The 22,003-nt window shown below is 42.9% G+C and overlaps 1 protein-coding gene across 5 annotated transcripts; it reads right to left on the minus strand.

The window, feature by feature from the left end:
• Positions 1-480: 480 nt before the first annotated feature.
• On the minus strand, positions 481-4,231 carry LOC139570604 (putative nuclease HARBI1). 5 transcript variants are annotated; one of them, XR_011674125.1, is made up of 9 exons: positions 3,203-4,231; positions 3,051-3,112; positions 2,882-2,968; positions 2,753-2,794; positions 2,511-2,684; positions 2,396-2,431; positions 1,743-2,297; positions 1,350-1,461; positions 481-1,255 (listed from the first exon to the last, which is right to left on the minus strand). XR_011674125.1 is itself a non-coding variant. In XM_071392601.1 (9 exons), the coding sequence occupies exons 6-9, from the start codon at positions 2,212-2,214 to the stop codon at positions 885-887; spliced, it is 1,071 nt and encodes a 356-aa protein (XP_071248702.1). In that variant the 5' UTR covers positions 2,215-2,431; positions 2,511-2,684; positions 2,753-2,794; positions 2,882-2,968; positions 3,051-3,112; positions 3,203-4,231; the 3' UTR covers positions 481-884. The 5 variants fall into 5 exon arrangements, 4 of the variants coding, with proteins under 4 accessions (XP_071248702.1, XP_071248703.1, XP_071248701.1 ...); XM_071392601.1 differs by adding an exon at positions 1,558-1,673 and having other exon boundaries at positions 1,743-2,431; XM_071392602.1 differs by adding an exon at positions 1,558-1,673 and having other exon boundaries at positions 2,511-2,968.
• Positions 4,232-22,003: the final 17,772 nt, after the last annotated feature.

Genomic DNA, 22,003 nt, shown 5'->3' on the forward strand with positions numbered 1-22,003 from the left:
ATTTCACTGCTCACTATACATTGTTATCACATATAACTAGACCCACTGTTATTATTTAAACGTTTGTGATCATTAATTTCAATGATTTTGGATAAAAAATGATTTTTAGATGATGTTGCTATCATTAGATAATTTACAGTTTCCCATAGACTATAAGGCTATATATAAAATGATAGAATATTAGGGCCACAGAGGGGAAAAAAACACAAGTCATAATATTGTAACCAGTTGTTTTAAAGGAGGACAGTTGTTAAAATGACAGATGTGGGGCATTTCGTGAAATTGTACTTCAGTATGGTTTCATAAACAAAGACATGCTGATGTGCCAGAATATTAAGTATCACATTGTCATAAGTATCAAAACTGTAAAAACAATATGTAGCTTTTCTGCAGAAAGAACCAGCCTCATAAATGTATGACTTTATCCTTTTTCTTCAGTGTGGCCCTAGTACTCTGTCATATAAACAAATACACATTCCATATGAATATAAAAACACAATGTGTAACATTATGTTCCTTTATTGAATAAGGACAAAACAAAGCAGGTAAACCATCAGCTCCTTTCGAAACTGAAGTCACAGTGACTCTACAAGATGGAAAGCACAGAATCCAAGCATATTATACAAAATGATACATACACATTCAAAGGTCTGTATATAACACACCCTGCATGTCTGCACACTAAAATAAATGCAGGACAAATCCATACACATCAACTGAACAGACAAATGAATGGATGCAGTAGCCTCCCTGCAGCCTTGTATTACACACAGTATACCGCACAAACATCACAAGAGGCCAAATTCGTCAAAAAACGAACCCCAAAAAACCCAAATTCCTCTGCCACCGCAGGACATATTTAACCAAAATTGAAAGCACACATACTAACTAAAATAATTCAACACATATTGGTCCCTCAGCAGCCGACCACTGTCGTCATCAGGGAAGATTGCCGGATTGTCCCAGTCCATGGCTGGTGGCACTCTGGGGGCCCTCTCCTTCCTCAGGCAGGCCACATTGTGGAGGACAGCACAAGCCACAGTAATATCACATGCCCTAACAGGGCTGACCCTTAATTTGTGAAGGCAGTGAAAGCGTGCCTTCAGGAGGCCAAAGGTCATTTCAACTCTGGCCCTGGTCCTGGCATGGGCATGGTTGTAGGCCTGCTGTGCTTCCTGGGGGTCTGTGAAAGGTGTCAGGAGAAAAGGCTGGCAGCCATACCCCCTGTCTCCCAGCAACACACCAGAGAATTCACCTGTCAACACAAAATCTCATCATTACTACCTCATAAACACAGTGATATTCTTGACACAGCCATGATGGTTATAAATAGGGGTTGTGTGGCTTACCTTGTGATAGGCACTGATAGATTTCAGAGGCCCGAAAGATTCTGGAGTCATGGACTGAGCCAGGCCATTTTGCCACAACATTGCTGATCACACAGTCAGCATTGCAGACCATCTGAAATCATAAGATGAGGAATATTACACCAATCAATGCACATCACTGGCAATGCAGAGTGTTCGTCAATGGACAATATCAAAAAGTTATGTTCACCTGAACATTAATGCTGTGAAAGGATTTCCTATTCACAAAATCGGCCTCATGGGCACCTGAGGGGGCTTTTATCCTTATGTGTGTGCAGTCCACTGCACCAATGACATTGGGGAAACCTGTCACACAAAGTAATGAGTATCCTACTATGTGTTAACAGTTGTCCTGTAATTTGTAGATCCTCTTACCTGCAATCCTATAGAACTCCTCTTTGATGTCACAGAGTCTTCTGTGGCCAGGGAAGGAGATGAAGACATCTGCTAATGCTTTGATAGCCAGACACACACTCCTTATTGTGCGGCAAATTGTGGCCTTGTTCAGCTGTTCTGCATCCCCCACTGAGTACAGGAAGGCTCCACTAGCAAAAAAGCGCAAGGCCACACAAACCATTTGCTCCACACTCAGTGCATGGCTCCGTGCAGTGCGGTGCTTAATCCTGGGACCCAGTAGTCTGCATAGATACCTGATGCCATCTGCAGAAAACCTGTATCTTTCATATAGATGGTCATCAGGGAAGGCCAGTGGGTCCAACCGGTCCCTGAAGACCCTTTCTCGCCTGAAGGCTCTCCTCAGCACAAGTGCTTCTTCATCCACCACATCTCGCACGAATGGGCATGCCATTGTCAGAGCAGAAAGGAACACACAATTTTGGGCCTTCATATAGGCTAGTGGCCACACCTGGTGCTGGGGGGGTGGGCAAAAGAGGGCGATGCCTTATAACGATGACTTGGTTGTACTGATTGCTGGGAAAATAAAAAAAACCTTAGAAAGATGCCACCGTCCTGTGTGCTCACAATAAGAGCTCATATGTCATGGCTCACTTGACTTTACGAGAATATACCTAATTTTTATTTTGAGCTGTGTCATCTTCTTGGAGCTGGGGGAGGAAAGAAAAATAATGATTAATACATTTGTGTTACAGTTAGCATACAGTGTACATTGAAGGCATATCTCACCTCCCTCTCAAGTTTTTTTATTTCAAGGTCCAGTTTCCTAATTGTCCTCTTTTTTATTTCGGACTCCAGTGCAAGATTTTCCATCTTTTTCTTCTTGTACTGAATGTCTATGTCTGCCAGTTCTATTTGGCGCCGGAGGTGGTTGCCATACAACTTTCTGATAGCTTGTGAGCTCTGTGAACACAATACAATTAGCGCAGCTGGAATTTGGCAGGATGTGGTGTCCTTTTATTAATACGCACTATGTTGCCAGGCTGGTTTTCCCACTGTATAGCATCTGGGTCCTGTAAAAGAAATTAGATTTTTTGATTTTGATGAGGACTCCTCACCATTGTAGAGTAAATAGTACTTTCACAGTCTTAACATGATACCTCATGCCTTCTGGAATCCAGAGAGATGGTCTCCTCCTCATCATCGTCTCCATCATGTGCTGTTGCTGCTGCACTGGGGCCTTCACCCTATCACATTTAATCGGATTCATATTGAAGCTAGTAGACAAGACATGCCAGGCCTACAGTATGCCTTTGATGGAGTACTCACTGGATCAGCATCGTCTGGTGCTTGTGCTGGTGGCTCTAACAGGAACACAGTGCTGCCAGACACTGCAAGGCAATAGGTAAACCAAAGTCAGACAGTCCAAATTGATTCAATATGAATGTGGTTGTATCCCATGTAGAGATGGAAGGACATACCTTGAATGAAGCGGGTGGCATCTTGGGAGGAACCTATGCTCGTCTCTTTCCCCCCAGGGATCCCCTCTAAGACGGGCCTGCCTTTATTTAGCTCCAAGGCCATGTCCTCTGCTGGGGTAAGGTCAGCCTTTGGTGACCCACCACCCGTGCCTTGTCTGTGGGTATTCTTTTTCACTGCCAAAACAGTACAGACAATGTGTGAGCAGGCACCTTCTGGGTACAATATATGCTTGTGCTTTGTTAAATATTAGTCAGGGACCATACCATTCTGCAGAATGTTCTTGTATTTGATTTTGACCTGCTGCCATGTCCGTTTTGGCCCGTTCATGTTTAATCTACACACACACACACACACACACACACACACACACATTTAATGGAGTCACACTGCAAAAAATTACTTGGTATTTTTGTCTTGTTTTCAGTAAAAATATCAAAAGATTTATCATAGCTTTATACAGTGTGATGGAGTTACTTTACACAATTTCACTCATATCTGCAGTGCATTTCAATTAAAAATTTAACCATTTCATAATTACAGTACAACTGCATTTTTGGAGATGTGAATTAAATATTTGAATTGTAATTGTGATGTTTCAGCGGAGCGGTGAGTGTGTAATTGTGCACTACTTACGCATTCAGGCGGTCTGCAATACTTTGCCACGCTTTTTCTCTTTGCTTTATCACTGTGGCGGTGTTGCCTTTCTTCTTAATTATATCTTTTACCTCCTCGTATGCCTCCATGAGGATTTGTGCTTCCGACGGGGAAAAGTACGCGGCTCTAGTTGCCATGGTAAATCAGTTAATCTGTGATCTGTGGCGGGGTCTATTTGAGTGAGCCGTGAGCGCGCACCTATCCAGGATTGGTTTCACCTGGCTTAATGAATCCGTGTCTGCTCATCCTGGCTTGGTCTTTGTGCAACCAATTAAGCCTGGACGCACATGTTTTGGCTTCATTGAGCTCAGCTGAGTCATTTATCCCGGATGTCTTAATTCTACTTTTGTGCAACAGGCCCCAGGTCTCGAACCCTCGACGTTCGAGCCCGAGGTCCGGCGCGCTATCGACTGTGCCGCAAAAGTATGCTCTTGCGGCAGAGTCGATTTCATTACAGTATTATATAACTTGCCAGCTGGCTAATTCAGTTCGGAAATGTGTGCACACTGCTACACACGGAAATCATTATGAATTATTAAGCCTTTGTTTTTTTTATTACATAAATACTTCAAAATTCACAAAAAGTGATGTTAGAACAAAACATAAAGCTAAAATCTCTTAAGCCTGTGTTTACCACAGACATTATTTTCTACATTTATCCCCCCAAAAAACATTTTCCCATAGGTTTTGTTAAATGACCCACAAGAAGGCCAGCATCCCGGAGTCGCCTCTTCACTGTTGACGTTGAGACTGGTGTTTTGCGGATACTATTTAATGAAGCTGCCAGTTGAGGACTTGTGAGGCGTCTGTTTCTCAAACTAGACACTCCAATGTACTTGTCCTCTTGCTTAGTTGTGCACTGGGGGCTCCCATTCCTCTTTCTATTCTGGTTAGAGCCAGTTTGCGTTGTTCTGTGAAGGGAGTTGTACACAGCTTTGTACGAGATCTTCAGTTTCTTGGGAATTTCTTGCAGCCTTCATTTGGAAAATTGTATCTCTGTAATTTAGGCCAATAGGGTGGACATTTGAGGGGGACATACAGACTAATAACATTAAACATTTATACAACTTTGAGTGTTTCAATTTATTTAGCTTTGCACCATAGTTTTTTCCACCAAAGAAATGGTCACTTCCTGAATGTGGTGTCATTGTAGGAAGTGGTTTGTTTTTTTAAATGGAGAATTACAACAAACTAGCAAGGTGGAAAGTGATATCAGGGACACACAGAAAATCTTAAATAAATAATCAATACAAAAATTGTGAAAACATTTTATTGATGAGAGGGAATTTAACTAGGACTACAAAATGCTTTGAATATTTTATTACTTTTATGGCTTCTATTTCTTGTGGAAGTTGATGATTAACACCTAGGGACAGAAAAGGCACCACTTACCCAGCTAGTGCAGCCCATATGTCTTTATGTAGCTATGCGTGCTCTGAAGTTCCCTGCAATCAGTGGTTTAGGGTAAGAGGTTAGGGGTCAGAGACTCTGTACTGTCACCCGAGTCTCCTTGGTCTGTCTGACTCAAAATCCTTGAAGCACCAATGAAAATAATGTTTTAGTCTGAGTGGCTGTCTGTCCTCAGCACAAGTTCAATGTCACTGTAGTGTCACAAAAAGAGAGCTACTCACTCCGCAATTTAAAAAATGTATTTGACCTTTATTTAACTAGGCAAGTCAGTTAAAGAACAAATTCTTATTTTCAATGACGGCCTAGGAACGGCCTAAGAACTGCCTTGTTCAGGGGCAGAACGACAGATAATGGACTAAAGGAGCCTTACTTTACTCCTTATTGTCCAAGGACCTTACATGTTCTGTTTCGAGGCGAAGTGACTGGCAGCCAAAATGGCCAAATATTCCATCTAAATGTGAATTGATTCTCAATTACGGTATGGTTCTAGAAACAAAGCCCTCTACTTTCATATCACATCAAAATAATTTCACAAATGCAAAATACAATGTTTTAACCGGTTTTAAAACAGTTATTGCTGAGGAACGCTCAACTCTGTTCGCTTATATCAAGGTGGAGTTGAGTTTTGATAACTGGTCGCGTGATTTTTGAGCAACAACATTGAGTCACTGTCAGTCAATACTTGTAAAAATGTCAATTCTGAAAAAGCTTACCTCTACCTACGTTTGTTGTGTACATATGTTTTAATAACTTTAATCGAATACAACCAGACTTTTTTCTCATCTGTAGTCAGTATGCATTTTGGAAACATACTTAATGGTTTACTTCATATTGTGAAGCATGTCTTACCTTACTTGAAAATTTGACCATAGAAAGGTGGAGGCAATTATTTTATAGACTTCATAGGCAGTGCGCGAGTTTCAAGTTTGGGGAAGCATACAAAAGATCTACTTCTATGATCCATTTCTACTGATCTGCATGTCAGTTAGGATTTTCATATGTGCATTTTCGTAGAACAGTTTCATTTTAAATAATAGCATTTTATTTTCTCAATCATTGTCATGTGGTTAATCATAATGATAAAAGTTAATTCAACTAATGCAGAGCACCAGCCTCTGCCGTATAGACACATTGATACACCGGGATCATTGGCGGCTAAATTGCCTAAATGAGCACGTGGTCTATCAACTAAGTAAAAATAGCCTACATAAAGCTGACAAAAACGGTAGATAATACTAATGAAAATACTGTTTTTATCAATCACATCTAAGCCTGTCATCCTCCCTTTTCTATCTGTCTTGACTTGAGCTATCGCTAGTGAAGTGCAACATTGTATCAAATCAACTGGATCTGGCCTGAAGCAATTGTTTACAGACCAGATTATTTCACTTATACGTCACTGTATCACAATTCCAGTGGGTCAGAAGTTTAAAACAGCTTGGAAAATGCCATAAAATGTCATGGCTTTAGAGGCTTCTGATAGGCTAATTGACATAATTTGAGTCAAATGGGGGATACCTGTGGTTCAAGGCCTACCTTCAAACTCAGTGCCTCTTTGCTTGACATCATGGGAGAATCAGCCAGGACATGGCCACATGGCCTCAAACCATTTTTCTCTACGTCACCCACGCACTTTCAACATTAAGATAATTAAAGCATTTTTATATTTTTTTCTAATGCTTCTATGCCTTTAGTTTTCTATGTAGACCAATTTATTTGTGAATTCTGAAAAGCTATCCAAGGATTGTTCCATAGGGTTGTGTTTTTGGTGATATTGGTTCTTGTTAGAATAGGTTTCACTTTCGTCCATATTGTTATAGTGTCCTTAACTATGACGTTGTTAATATTCTTAGCTTTATCCTTTGAAAATAGACAAGTGAAAAGATTCTGGGGATGAGCATGCGCATCTTCAATATGTACCCATTGTTCTTCTTTAGTGCATTTAACCATATGTCACAAGTAAAAGCCTTGGTTAGCGAGTTAATACAATTAAGTTGTCACGATTGTTGTCGGGAGAAGGAGAGGAGGACCAAGGTGCAGCGTGGTAAGTGTTCATTATTTTAATAAAACAACAGAACACTGAACAAAACAACAAAAACGACAAACGAACAGTCCTGTAAGGTGACGAAAAACACTAAACAGAAAATAATCACCCACAACTCAAAATGGGAAAACAGGCTACCTAAGTATGGCTCTCAATCAGAGACAACGATAGACAGCTGCCTCTGATTGCCATACCAGGCCAAACACATAGAAAAGGAAAACCTAGACCTACAACATAGAATACCCACCCACATCACACCCTGACCAAACTAAAAATAGAAACATACAAAGCAATTTACGGTCAGCGCGTGACATAAGTCTGGATGGTTAAAACCACCCTCCGACTTAGGAAGATATAACACTTTATTACCGTATCACAGAACAAAAATAAACGCAACAATGTTAAAGATTGAGTTATGGTTCATATCAGTCAATTTGTAACGGTTCTCGTCCTCTTCGTCTGAGGAATAGCAAGGATCGGACCAATACGCAGCGTGGTAAGTGTCCATAATAGATTTTTAATAAATCAAAATGAACACAGAACAAAAATAACAAAACACGAACAAACAACCGAAACAGTCCCGTATGGTGCAAACACTGAAACAGGAAACAACCACCCACAAACACAGGTGGGAACAGGCTACCTAAATATGATTCTCAATCAGAGACAATGAATGACAGCTGCCTCTGATTGAGAACCATATCAGGACAGAGATAGAAATACAACACAAGGACAACATAGAACACCAGATATAGAATGCCCACCCAAACTCACGCCCTGACCAACCAAAACAGAGACATAAAAAGGATCTCTAAGGTCAAGACGTGACAGTACCCCCCGCCCCCCAAAGGTGCGGACTCCGGCCGCAAAACCTGAACCTATAGGGGAGGGTCTGGGTGGGCATTTCACCGCGGTGGCGGCTCTGGTGCGGGACGTGGACACCGCTCCACCTTAGTCTTGGCCCACTTAGGTGGCGCCTCTGGAGCGGGGACCCTTACCGCGGACCCCGAACTGGGGACCTTTGCAGCAGGCCCCGAATAAACGGGCGGCTCCGGCAGCTCCTAACTGACGGGCGGCTCCGGCAGCTCCTGACTGACGGGAGGCTCCGGCTGCTCCGGACAGACGGACGGCTCCGGAGAGACGGACGGCTCCGGCTGCTCCGGACAGGAGGGAGACTCCGGCTGCTCCGGACAGGAGGGAGACTCCGGCTGCTCCGGACAGGAGGGAGACTCTGGAGGCTCCGTACTAGAGGACGTCGCTGGAGGCTCCGGACTAGAGGGCGACGCTGGAGGCTCCGGACTAGAGGGCGACGCTGGAGGCTCCGGACTAGAGGGCGTCGCTGGAGGCTCCGGACTAGAGGGCGTCGCTGGAGGCTCCGGACTAGAGGGCGTCGCTGGAGGCTCCGGACTAGAGGGCATCGCTGGAGGCTCCGGACTAGTTTCCTTCGTTGGAGGCTTCGTGCCCTGGATCCTCACTGGAGGCTTCGTGCCATGGATCATCACTGGAGGCTTCATGCCATGGATTATCACTGGAGGCTTCTTGCCATGGATCATCACTGGAGGCTTCGTGCCATGGATCACCACTGGAGGCTTCTTGCCATGGATCATCACTGGAGGCTTTGTGCCATGGATTATCACTGGAGGCTTCGTGCCATGGATCATCACTGTAGGCTTCGTGCCATTGATCATCACTGTAGGCTTCGTGCCATTGATCGTCACTGGAGGCTTCGTGCCATGGATTATCACTGGAGGCTTCGTGCCATGGATTATTACTGGAGGCTTCGTGCCATGGATTATCACTGGAGGCTTCGTGCCATGGATTATCACTGGAGGCTTCTTGCCATGGATTATCACTGGAGGCTTCTTGCCATGGATTATCACTGGAGGCTTCTTGCCATGGATTATCACTGGAGGCTTCTTGCCATGGATTATCACTGGAGGCTTCGTGCCATGGATTATCACTGGAGGCTTCGTGCCATGGATTATCACAGGAGGCTTTTTGCCATGGATCACCACTGGAGTGGAGAGACACACAGGAGGCCTGGCTCTGGGAGAAGGCACAGGACTCACCAGGCTGGGGAGGCATGCAGGAGGGTTAGTGCTTAGCACAGACACAGAACTCACCAGGCTGGGGAGACATGCAGGAAGATTTGTCCTTGGCCGAGGCACCGGATGCACTGGACCGTGGAGGCGCACTGGCGGTCTCGAGCGCAGGGCTAGCACCACTCGTCCTGGCTGGATCCCCCCTGTAGCCCGGCAAGTGCGGGGAATTGGAATAGGCCGCACTGGGCTGTGCTGTCGAACTGGAGACACCGTGCGTAGGGCTGGTGCAGTATACCCCGGGCCGAGGAGACGCACTGGAGACCAGATGCGCTGAGCCGGCATCATCCCTCCTGGCTCGATGCCCACTCTAGCCCAGCTGATTCGAGGAGCTGTGATACAGCGCACCGGGCTATGCGTGCATACTGGGGACACCTTGCGCTTCTCCGCATAACACGGTGCCTGCCCAGTCACTCTCTCGCCACGGTAAGCACGGGGAGTTGACTCAGGTCTCCTACCTGAGTCCGCCAATCTACCCGTGTACCCCCCCCCCAAAAAAATTCTGGGGCTGCCTCTGCCGATTGTCCAGGATTATGAGGAAAAACCATTACGATCCACAATATTTATTCCACGGGACAAACTAGGTCCAGAGTGTGACTGTGGCAGTGAGTAGGTCTGGAGACATGTTGTACAAAACCCACTGAGTCGATGATGTCTCCGAAAGCCTTTTGGAGTGGGTCTGTGGACTTTTCCATGTGAATATTAGTCACCAAAAATTAGAATATTATCTACCATGACTACAAAGTCCGATAGGAATTCAGGGTACTCGGTGAGGAACGCTGTATAAGGCCCAAGAGGTCTGTAAACAGTAGCTATAAAAAGTGATTGAGTAGGCTGCATAGATTATGACTAGAAGCTAAAAAAATGAAAATGTAGTTAAAAAATATATATATGAAATTGAAATTTGCTATTGTAGATGTGAGCAACACCTCCACCTTTGTGGGATGCGCGGGGAATATGGTCACTAGTGTAACCAGGCAACACAGTGTCACATTCAATTCGTGCATATATGTACATAATGCATTTCAGCAAATTTCGTGTGTTTTTGTGTGGCTTAATTCGTGAGAAATGACATGAATTTATGTGCTTCCTAATTCGTGCGAAAAGACACAAATTTAACCAGTAGGCTACACACAAGCCTTTGCAACAATTTTATAGACGCGATAGTTTATATTTAATTTTTTGTTCTTCTTAATGGCTAATTGAACGTTATGAATATACAGAAATGTTGTCTTTGTTTAACCATGTTTTAAAATGTGTCGTATGTACTGTTTTAGACTTGCTGAACAGAATGAGAAAAGACGCACATTTACATGCAAATTAATTTGTGGGAAAAATTGTTTTATTAATGCCAATACTGTTTTCTATGCTTGATTTCGCTTAATACTTTGGGATACTGGTGCAGTTGTAATCAGAAGGCCTTTTTGTCATGTAGGCAACAGTACACAATTTTCTTCATAACCCATTTCATATTTTGTGGAGCCTAAATTACACAATTTTCTTCATAATGCATTTATTACATGTTAAACAGGTTAATATAAAATAATGAATTATGTTGGCTTACACTTATGACACTTCCAAGGCCTTTCCATTATGATTATTACGGTCATGTCAATCATGTTATATACTTAGGCTACTGTAACGCGTTCAACCAGTTAGCAAGTCAGAAATGTCAGTTTTCTAGTACCGACTAACACTGGAATGCAGTATTATGCTGGCTTCACATTCTCGTGGGAAATGGGAAGTTGTAACTTCGACATGATTGTTTTTGTTGATAAAACGTTTACTGGAGACAGGAGAACAAGTGGAGACATAGGACGAGGTGGATAATTTTATAATAAGGCCGTTTTATTCAAGTGTAAAGATATCAGGCAAAGCGTGCAGCACGGCCCCTTTCTGTCTGATTCTTATGGAATCGTCGGAGAAGAGAACGCTCTAAACAGTACATACAGATTATATAGGCAACTAGCAAAGTAGGTTGATCTTGAAGTCTGGCCTTCCGATTGGTTGATCTGGGTAGTGGGTTGTCCTGTCCGGGCCTGATGTCGACATTCCATTGGCTCTTCCCACAGTCCTTTGTCTTGTGCTCCAACCTTGAGTTGTGTGTGTCTATGATTTGTCATGGGGGAGGGGAGTTGTGTGTGTCGATGGTTGTCATGTCTAATGAGACCAGCATATGTCCAAGAGAAAGAGGGGTTGTGTGCATGTTGTGTCCACTATAGCTAATGTTGAGAAGTTGTTAAAACAAGTTACCAATATCTAATACAATTTCTTACAAATCCCCCTCTTCACGTCTTATAGACGTGAATAAACTAGTTAAAATTTGTCAGAAGACAAATTTTGATTCCCCCTCTTCACGTCTCACAAGAGACGTGACATAAAAGTATCTTAGTCCTCAAATAGATAGACAGGTCCAGCTTCCCCATCATCAAGCAATGGAAACATTTGGGCCCTTTCCTGACTAGGGTCTATGGCGGCAGTGATAACACGGCTAGCAAGCGTCCGCGCACATGGAATGCAACAGCATCCACAAAGTACAAGAATGCCTGCAAAAACGGAAATAGATACTAGGATAGAGGAAACCAGCGTCTTATATTTACCAAAGGCATCCATCCATGAGTCCCACATAGAAGTGTCCACTCCAGAATGCTGTTTCATCTTACCATTAAGGGCACGAAGTCCCTCTAATGCTACAGTCAGACTCCCATCCGTAGCTGTGTTATTGGGAATGAAAGTACAACACTGCTCACCAAACATTGCACAGACCCCCCCCCGTTCAGCCAATAACATATCAACCGCGATTCTATTTTGAAATGCCATCGGGGACGTAGCTGCCAATTGTCCATGGACCGCCTCGAAGCCTTGTTGAGTCCAATTGCCCAGTTTCTGGACATTAAAATGAATGTAGTTAATTCTGTCCACATTTTTATTAACTGTACACCACCAACAGACAGAAGATTCAAACCCAGCTGTCACTTAGTCCACCAGTTTATATTCATCTGGCACCCCCTAGGGACACCAATAGCATCAATGTAAGTTGAGTCGTAAATGAGCAAGGACCAAAAAGGAGACCACTCCAATAACTACACCTGGAGTGGCCAACCACACATTAGTAACCCAAAAAACGAGAATATGTTAAACCCTCAGGTCCATCCCTCTATACAACCTGTACCAGGTGGGCTCGTCGCCACCCGGGAACTTCAAACCTTCACAACAGGGAGGACAAACATCACTTTTTATTAATTCGACAACATCAACTACAGCAAACCAAGGGTCCTCCTCTGTCAAGCCCACTTTCCTGCGGAAGCTTGTTTTCGTATCAGCCTCTCCAACTGGAGCATCAAGCAGCGGAATCATACCATAGGCCCTTTCCACATCTGTAACAGACTTCTTCAAACAAGGTATGATACAGGCAACACAAAAATGAAAAACAACAACTAGTGTCAGAAATCCAGTAATCATCATTGCAGTGTACTTACCAAAACAACCACCCAGCCAGGGGAACAGTCCACTCTCCTCCACACCTGCAAGACCCTTCATCTCCACTGATAACCTCGCCAACCCACTCAGAGCTTTTGACATGCTCCCATCCGGACTAGTATTGTTTAGGGACAAACGTGCAACACTGTTCTCCAATCATTTTACATACACCTCCCTGGTTGGCCAGTATCATGTCTAGTGCTAGCCTATTCTGTCTAGCAGTTCGAGAGGTGGCATCCAATTGTTCAGCCATCCCCCTAAGTGCAGTGTGGGTGTAGTTGACAAATCATTGTTGATTATATTAAAGATATAATTGATCCAGGCATTTTGTTTAGTATCAACAATAGCTGGCCCAATGGTGGGCATCAGATGCCACAGACCATCATTTCTGTTTAATGCCTGGAATTCGTGGGGGGACCCCTATTAGGACCCCCAACAGGTTGGTGTGGATGTTATCTGTACCCTCGGACCAAGGAGCGTCACGGTTCTGCCGTCTCCTGGGTTGGTTCCGAGCCTCTGTGTCATGTGCAGCTCCCAGAAGTTGATTAGCTGTAACCTCAATAATTGGCAATGGTGTTATCAGACTGGCCAAAGCACATGTGCAATGGCAATTTCCTTTCAAAATGGGGTCAATCGCCTGGCAGGTCCACACATCCACCATACATCAGCAACACCTCTAGTTAATAGTGGCATTAGTGATGCAGGCAGTAGTAGGGAGCCTCCCATAGTCTATACCCCTACCTGTACCAGTGATACAGCTGTAATATCCCCCATATGCCTTAACTCCCCACGGTACCATCTGGGGAGGGACTTCTGGGAACACAAGACTCAGTTTTACACAGGGTTGAATTTGGCTTAAACTTTCCAATATACACATCCAACCTTCTCCATTACTTAGGGCAAATGGGTGAGCAGCCAGAATAGGTCTGGCATGTCCACATGCGACACAGTCCTTTCTATTTATTGTTTTGTAGGCCAACCACATATTCTCCCTTTCCTCATAACCAGTTTCAGTCCCCAATTGTTCACTATCTGAGATGTCTTTCACATTTATTACCTGTACCGGATTGGAGAGCTTAGGTGGTGGTGTGGGACTTGGTCTTGAAGTGGTGGAGGAGGCCGGCTGAATCCCTGGTCCGTTGGAACTGGTGGTGGCTCTGGCAGTACTGTGATGGTAACATCCCCATCGTATCCTAATCAGACAGCTCAGGACCTGAAGCAGTCCTGTAAAACCACATCCTCTCCCAGAGAACACATCATCAGCCAGAGCTCAAGCAACACTTTCACTTCTATGAACGTTCACAGTGATGAAAGGACGGGGTCAGGGATTTTTCATTAAGGAGTTGACCCCCGAGCTTTATTAGCAACAGTTCTTCTCCTTAACTCTGTGATCATTCGGCAGTGTCAGTTTGTCTCACCCTCCAAGTGCGATATGCTCACAGGTCGAGTGATTCACCTTCTCCTTTAATTCACCTGCAACGCATAGAATCCTGGACATACAGGTTTGGTTAACCACCAGTTTCTCATTTGTTTTATCTGATTATATATTTAACTTCTATGCCTATTTTTTAGCTAGACATTTTTAATTAAGTTTATTATCCAATAGGCCCCATCCTATCCTAGACCACAATGTACCCTCCCCCGTTTGATACCTGGCTCTGGCCAGGTATCAACCTTACCTACTCTAAATAATGACTTAGTACATCATATTATAGGAACGTCCCTTTTATTCGCCGCATATCCAATTCTCCCTTGGGCGTACATTCATATCTATTCTTTTCCAATTCTCTGTCAAGTGACTTATCTACTTTGAAATGTATCTGTGCTGCTTATATATGTTAAACCCTTTCTCTCCTATCTTATTTCACAGCCTACCTTGCTCATTTCCTGGTCCACCCCCATCACCCTGCTCTCAAACCTTCAAGGTCTCAACAGTGCGGGGTAGACCCCTCTGTCTGCCTTTTTTTTAAATAATATTCAATAACAACTATGTGTTCCTTTGCAATATTAACTAAGTGTCTCACTGTTTTGACTTTTTCTGAAATCATGGATTTAAAAATAACAACATGTCTTATAGTGTCAATCTCTAAAGTCCTTACATAACCTTAATTAACCTATCTCTATCTTCTAATGGCCAATACAAATGCTAACCTTATGGTCAATAGTTATAAACTTTATTATAATCAATTTACCTCAAAACTAGTATCCCAAATGACACAAATTCATTATTCTCACTACATTTCCCCGTGAGTGATCAAGTCACCGGAAAATGCAACGAAAACAGAAAATAGGTCAAAAGATTACACCTACATTCGTGTTCCATACCATATCTAGACATACCAAAAGAACCCTTTATCTTCTCAAAGTCCCTTGCCTAAATAAAACTCAGAAAGTAAAACTCCTATTCCAATATGAGTGTATTCTTTTAAGATATCTTATCTCTGGGAACACGGAAACCCTTAACCTTAATGTTTACTCCAAAAAACAAAATTATGTCACCAGCATTCAACCAGGCTCCCCGTCGGCTGGGAGACCGTTGGGTGCTGTAATACTGCCATCTTCTGTCCATTCTCTGCACAGCTCTCCACCCACTCTTATTCAACCTTCTCAATTTGAGCCATATTAGTTTCTTATTTTAACTATTGTTTTCTAAATTTTGATTTTTTATTTAATTTAAATTTTTTTAATCTATTATTACCTAGTTAGACTAGAGTGTCCGTGACATACATCCATGGGGATCCGGTTATAGTTATTCTATTAACCATGTGAAAGTGCCCAGGGACACCCCAAATATCAGTAGGAATATCACAAATAAGGGGCCAGATATCCCTAGCCTTGCCCAGGGAGGGAGAAATGTGCCTCTAACTGGGCGATGTTCCTTTATCAGGGGAGGCGGAGTTTGATGCCGCATCCCCTGAGTCAGGAATGTCTTCATTTGGAATCGAATTTAAGCTGTTTAATTCAGCTCTGACTTCTGTCAGTGTTCTAGAAGGGATTGGGGCTGGAGTGCAATGTGTGAGGTGGTGCCAAGGTGCGCCTGATTTACCTTTGACCTGGACTGAGTGTGAAGTAACCTCCCTCACTTCGTACAGTCCAGTCCACCTGGGTTCTAGCCACTTTCTCTTGTGGACTTTTACCCCACCCAGTCACCAATTTTTACCTTCAGTGATGGCGGATCTCCTGTCAGCTTCCCCATTTGGACCTTGTGAATCTGTGTGGAGAGAGCTGCAGAAAGTTCCGTCAATTATCAGACATTACAATTTGTTATACATCAAGGGCGGGCATATGACCTCCCTCCCTTGGTGGACCAAGCATAATTCTTCCAACCATTATCTCATGAGGAGAGAGATGGGTGCCTGCACCTGGAGAGGCTCTCATGGCCAGCAACGCCAGGGGCAGGGCTTCAACCCAAATCAACTTCAAACCTGCACATACATTTGATTGGCGCGTTCCACGAGACTTTTGAGATTGTGGCCTGTACACTAACCCAAACTTGTGTACAATACCCAATCTTTCCTCCACCTGTCTCAGGTGTTGGTTACTGAAATGGGACCCGTTTGTCGGATCTGATTTGCCTTGGAACTCCATACCTTGGTATGAGTTCGGTTTGGAGCCACTTAATGATCGATTTTGCATCCTCCCTTGCTGTTGGTATTGCCTCAACCCATTTAGAGAACCTGTCTACCATAACTAACAGGTACCTTTTTCCATTTGTCACATTGTCTTGCCCCATATCTGTGTAATCTATGCTGATGTCCTGCTAACCCATTGTGGTCCAACAGTATGGACTGCTCCATGAGCATACGCTGAGTCGGTGTAGATGTTTACAGTCTTTCCTTCAGCTCTTTCCAGAGCTTGTGTCAACCCTATGATTTCAGCTAACTGGGCTGATGCAGGTGTGTGATGATGGCAGATTCCAAAGTCACATGTGATCTATCCGGGAGCTGCTGCACCATTGCGTATGCTGCTATGTTCCCTTCCTCTCCTCTATAGCAGCATCCATCTGTGTATAACCATAGGTCCGGGTTGGTGAGTGGTTCGTTCCCCAGGTCAGGTCTCAGTTTCAGTTCTTGTGCAGCTCTTTCTGCACAGGAGTGGGGCAGACCTTCTTCAGCATTGAGTGCGTCTGCCATGTTTTTGTCAGTGTTGACAAATGTGATGTGTGATTGTGTGCATTTATTCTGGATTTTCGTTTTTCTTTCAGCGCTGAACGTGAATTCTTTGCTCATCAGATATGCTGCAACCCCATGGTGGGTGTGGATTTCCAATGTATGGCACATTATCATGTGGGCTGTTTTTCCAATAGCTTTTGCCACTGCAGCCAAATACCTGGAGCATGTGGTTTGTCCTTCTTCAATGTGGTCCAGTTTGGAGGAGTGATACATCAACACTCTACTCTCCCCCTCTAGGTTCTGGAAAAGGATGGATGATGTAAATCCTTCTTTTTCAGAAACATCCAGATGGAACTTGTTTTTTAGTCAGGTGCTGTTAAGGCTGCTGCCACTTAGAGATCTGTTTTCAAGAGTGCAAAAGCCTTTGATGGTACGAGCCCTCTCCACGTTCAACATCTTCTATCATAGATCTGGCCCGTGCCAGTGACTCCCTGAGGTCTCGCTCCTCCTCCTCTTCATCTTGTCCTGTTCTGTTCTCACCTTCATCGTCCTTGCTGTGGTTTCCTCTTAATGAGGCCCCAGAGGAGCATTGTCCTGGTGGCGACCATGACCCTTCAGAGATTATTTGACTATCCCCCCGTGTTCTGTTTCTGAACCAGTCTGGGTTTGGAGTGGAAGAAAACTGAATCAGCCCTCTGTCTTCTCTCTTCAAAGGGCCTGGTTGAGACCCACCATGTCCCTGTAGTGAGGCGGGGTTCGAACCCCCCCCACGTCCCTGTGTGTGCGCTCTGTCCCTCTCCTTCCTTTCTCGATGATCAGGCCTCTCTTCACACACGAGTTGCCCTTCTTGGATCCCTAAAGTCATGCTTCCTTTTAGGTGTCCTTCATGCACCACAAACACTGGTGCCTGTACCACAGCAGGGGTCAAAAAAGGGTTTTGAGGGAGGTGGCTGAATGGATTTTGAGAATAGGGAGGTGGTGTTATTTTCTCTCCCTGTGGCAGTTCCGGGTATAGTTGGGTGGGGGCCGATGGGGTTGCTGTGGTGGTAGGTGGGGCATCATTATTGTTGGGCCTGCCCTCTTTGGTGTCAGTTGGGGCTTCAGTGGCCACCCCCATCATATCAGGTTTCCTGTAAGGGAGTGCTCTTCTAATTTCTTCAATTGCCCAAATTCCTATTTTCAGCTCAGCCTCTGCTCTTTCCCTATGCTTTGTTCCTTCCTTTTTGAATAAGTGGTTCTTATTCCTTTCAACTTCACTTTCTATCCCTTCCTTCACTACTTCCTCTAATTCCTTCTCCATAGTGAGGAGTTGCCCTTTTGATGGGGCCACCCCACTGAGGTATCCTGCCTGTGTCCATTTTAGCCTCACACCTTCCCAGACCTTCTTAACTTCCTTATACTGCATCTTTCCCCCTGATCTATCTTTCATTCTCTGATCTAAGTATTCATTGAATTTGTGTTTGGGGACGGTGGTCGTGGCCATTTTGTCGTTAAGCTATGTCTGGCTCTATGCTATTTTGGTGCACTTAGCCCATCACTGGCCAAAACTAGCAATGTATCTCTGGTGCTGACACAGTCTTATCTCTGGTGTCTGTCTCCCCCTTGTGTACAAAGAATTTTATTGCTTTATGTTTGGCGAATTAATTAAATACTTTCCCAAAGTATTTCGGCAATATCCTTTTGGAACAATCTACTAGTATTATCTAGCGCTTCTATTTTAAATATAATAATAATTTTAGGAACTATTTTCAAACAGTTATTATTCGTTTTCACTTTTTCGATTATTTAAATACTTTGCCAAAACATTTCAGAAATGTCCTTTCGGGACATTATATTAGTATATTCAAGCGTTTCTAGAATAAATATTTAATTAATTCTAGGACTCATTTTTCTCAAAAACTAATTAAAAAACTGAAAACTCAAAAACTAACTTAATTAATTAAATACTTTCCCAAAGTATTTCAAACGTGTCCTTTTGGGACAATATATGGTGTATCCTAGCGCTTCTAGAATAATTATCAACTGAATTCTAATTCTTAAATCAATCCCAACAGCACGGGAGAGAAAATTCAAGTCAACTTCTCAACAGAAAATAACTGCTTCACAGTAGACTCGGCGGTCACTTCAACACAGCCTCAACTTAGCATATGGCTAATTAGTAGCAATCGGTCTCGTGGAACGTTCAATCACTCACATTAATTTGGAACATACAATACCACATTAGATTTTCAGGTTTTAATACCTTCTACCATTAATTTCGCTAACACAACTTAAACATACAATCATTAATTTCGCTAACACAACTTAAACATACAATATCACATTAGATTCGTCACGGTAACACCTAGCTGATCAATCTATTGCCCGCCTGTGTGAATCGTATTTTTATTTTTATTTTTTTATGAGTCCTCACGTAACACTTAGCTGATTGCCAATTCAACTATTGCACGACTATATGGATCTCATCTATTAATTATGGATTCGTCACGGTAACCCCTAGCTGGTCAACTTACAGCTATGGCCCGCCTGTATGAATCGTATTTTTATTTAATTCTGTGGATTCCTCACGGTAACCCCCTAGGTCGTCAACTTTCCCCTATGGCCCGTCTATTTGAATCCTTATAAGCTTATTCCTCACTGTACACCTAGTCGATCAACATATCGACTAGTGCCCAAGTCTATGTGAACAAGTCTTTAACTTCTTGCGACTACAGGGGGTGCTGTTCCGAATTAGCATTTTGTCGTCTCCAAATTAAACTGCCTAGTACTCAATTCTTGCTCGTACAATATGCATATTATTAATTCTATTGGATAGAAAAAACTTTCTAGTTTCATACAACGTTGAAATTATGTCTGTGGGTGACCCAGAACTCTTTCTACAGCGAAATCCATGACAGACAGTGAAAGGTCTGAGAGCGAAGCTCTGGTTTCAGATCAGTTTTTAAGGTCTCTGTCTATCCTATGGAACGACACGAACTGCACCCGCCTTCCCCTGGATGTCAGTAACCAATGAGAAGTGGAATGGGCCTTCTAGGTAGCTCTCAGAGGTTATAAAAGACCAAGGAGTGAGAGTAGCCCCCCTTTCGACGCTCGCCCTTACGCAGGAAGGGACCTCCGGACGCCATTTTCACAGGCTCGGTTATCAACTTGAAATGTATCCGTCTGTAATTTAATTCGATATAGGACTTAGAAACATCATAAGGTAGTTAATTTAAACCGTTTTATAGCAATTTATATCCGTTTAGTGCGATTTTGAGGAATTTCTTTGTTGTGCACTCTGAAACTTTGGACACGTTTTGGTGTCCCGTTCGATCGTTAGTGGATATTTCGAAGGACAGAGGACATCTATCGACCAAAAGACGTTTATAACATAGAAAGGATACATTGCCCAAGAATATGATGGAAGAACAGCTCAAAGTAAGCAATATTTAATATGATAAATTGTTGTTCTGTCGAAATATTTTAAACGCATATTTCGCCATTTTGTTTGGTATAGCTTCACTTGGCGAACCCTGTATTGAAAAGTAAGGATAATTTTAAAAATGTAAATCAGCGGTTGCATTAAGAACTAATTTGTCTTTCGATTCCTGTCAACCCTGTATTTTTTAGTCAAGTATATGATTAGCTTTCAATTAAACTAGATCACTCTGATAGATGACGTCAGACATATTGAGGCTTGATTTCCTAGTATTTTTATTGTGTAACCACGGTTTTGTATGGCTAAATATGCACCTTTTCGAACAAACTGTATATGTATGTTGTAAAATGATGTTACAGGAGTGTCATCGGAAGAATTCTGAGAAGGTTAGTGAAAAAATTAATATCTTTTGGCGGTGATTACGTTATAGCGCTCTTTGGCTGGAATCGATGCTCTGGTAACGTTTGCACATGTAGTATGCTAACTTATCGATTTATTGTGTTTTCGCTGAAAAACGCTTAGAAAATCTGAAATATGGTCTGAAATCACAAGAACTGGGTCTTTCCATTGCTATGCTTTGTCTATTTTTATGAAATGTTTTATGATGAGTAAATTGGTCATACACGTTGCTCTATCTAGTAATTCTAGTCGATTTGTGATGGTCGGTGCAATTGTAAACTGTGATTTCTACCTGAAATATGCACTTTTTTCTAACAAAAACTATCCTATACCATGAATATGTTATCAGACTGTCATCTGATGTTTTTTTTTATAGGTTATTGGCTATCAATATCTTAGTTGAGCCGAATTGGTGATAGCACCTGAAGGAGTAAGAAACTGATGGAGTTAGAATAGTGGTGTATTTTGCTAACGTGTTTAGCTAATAGATTTACATATTTTGTCTTCCCTGTAAAACATTTTAAAAATCTGAAATGGTGGCTTTATTCACAAGATCTGTATCTTTCATCTGGTGTCTTGGACTTGTGATTTAATGATATTTAGATGCTACTATCTACTTGTGAAGCTATGCTAGCTATGCTAATCAGTGTGTGGGGGGTGGGGGGTGCTCCCGGATCCGGGATTGATACTCGTGAAAGGTTAACCTATGATTACTCAGATATCTTTACACAATGCCTTAGATTCTAAACAATTCCACATAAATTTAGCAACAATTCACACTCACCTCAGTACTTCTGATCATTGAATTTAGATATTGGCTATAATACAATATACAGATTTTGATTAAACAGGCATCTGCTTACCTTTTAGTTTCGAGCTCTTTTGATCAGTTTCCTGGGTGAGTTGAATCGCGATTCTCCTTCAAAAAAGGTCACCTCTCCTTCTGGAATCTTTCTCCCACGCGTCTCCTGTCTGATCAATTTTCTATGGACCGAAATCAAAGGTGTCTAATTACCATCCTCTGCTTACCAAGTTCTGTTGATAAAACGTTTACTGGAGACAGGAGAACAAGTGGAGACATAGGACGAGGTGGATAATTTTATAATAAGGCCGTTTTATTCAAGTGTAAAGATATCAGGCAAAGCGTGCAGCACGGCCCCTTTCTGTCTGATTCTTATGGAATC

The sequence above is a fragment of the Salvelinus alpinus genome, chromosome 3 (assembly GCF_045679555.1).
Source record: "Salvelinus alpinus chromosome 3, SLU_Salpinus.1, whole genome shotgun sequence".
Lineage (NCBI taxonomy): Eukaryota > Metazoa > Chordata > Actinopteri > Salmoniformes > Salmonidae > Salvelinus > Salvelinus alpinus.

Excerpts from the sequence above, each read along its gene's own strand:
- LOC139570604 (XM_071392601.1), bottom strand. The coding sequence starts at position 2,214 with ATGAAGGCCCAAAATTGTGTGTTCCTTTCTGCTCTGACAATGGCATGC. Across the intron at positions 1,674-1,742 it reads GGAGTTCTATAGGATTGCAG|GTTTCCCCAATGTCATTGGT; the intron begins GTAAGAGGATCT and ends TTTGTGTGACAG. Across the intron at positions 1,256-1,349 it reads CTATCAGTGCCTATCACAAG|GTGAATTCTCTGGTGTGTTG; the intron begins GTAAGCCACACA and ends TTGTGTTGACAG.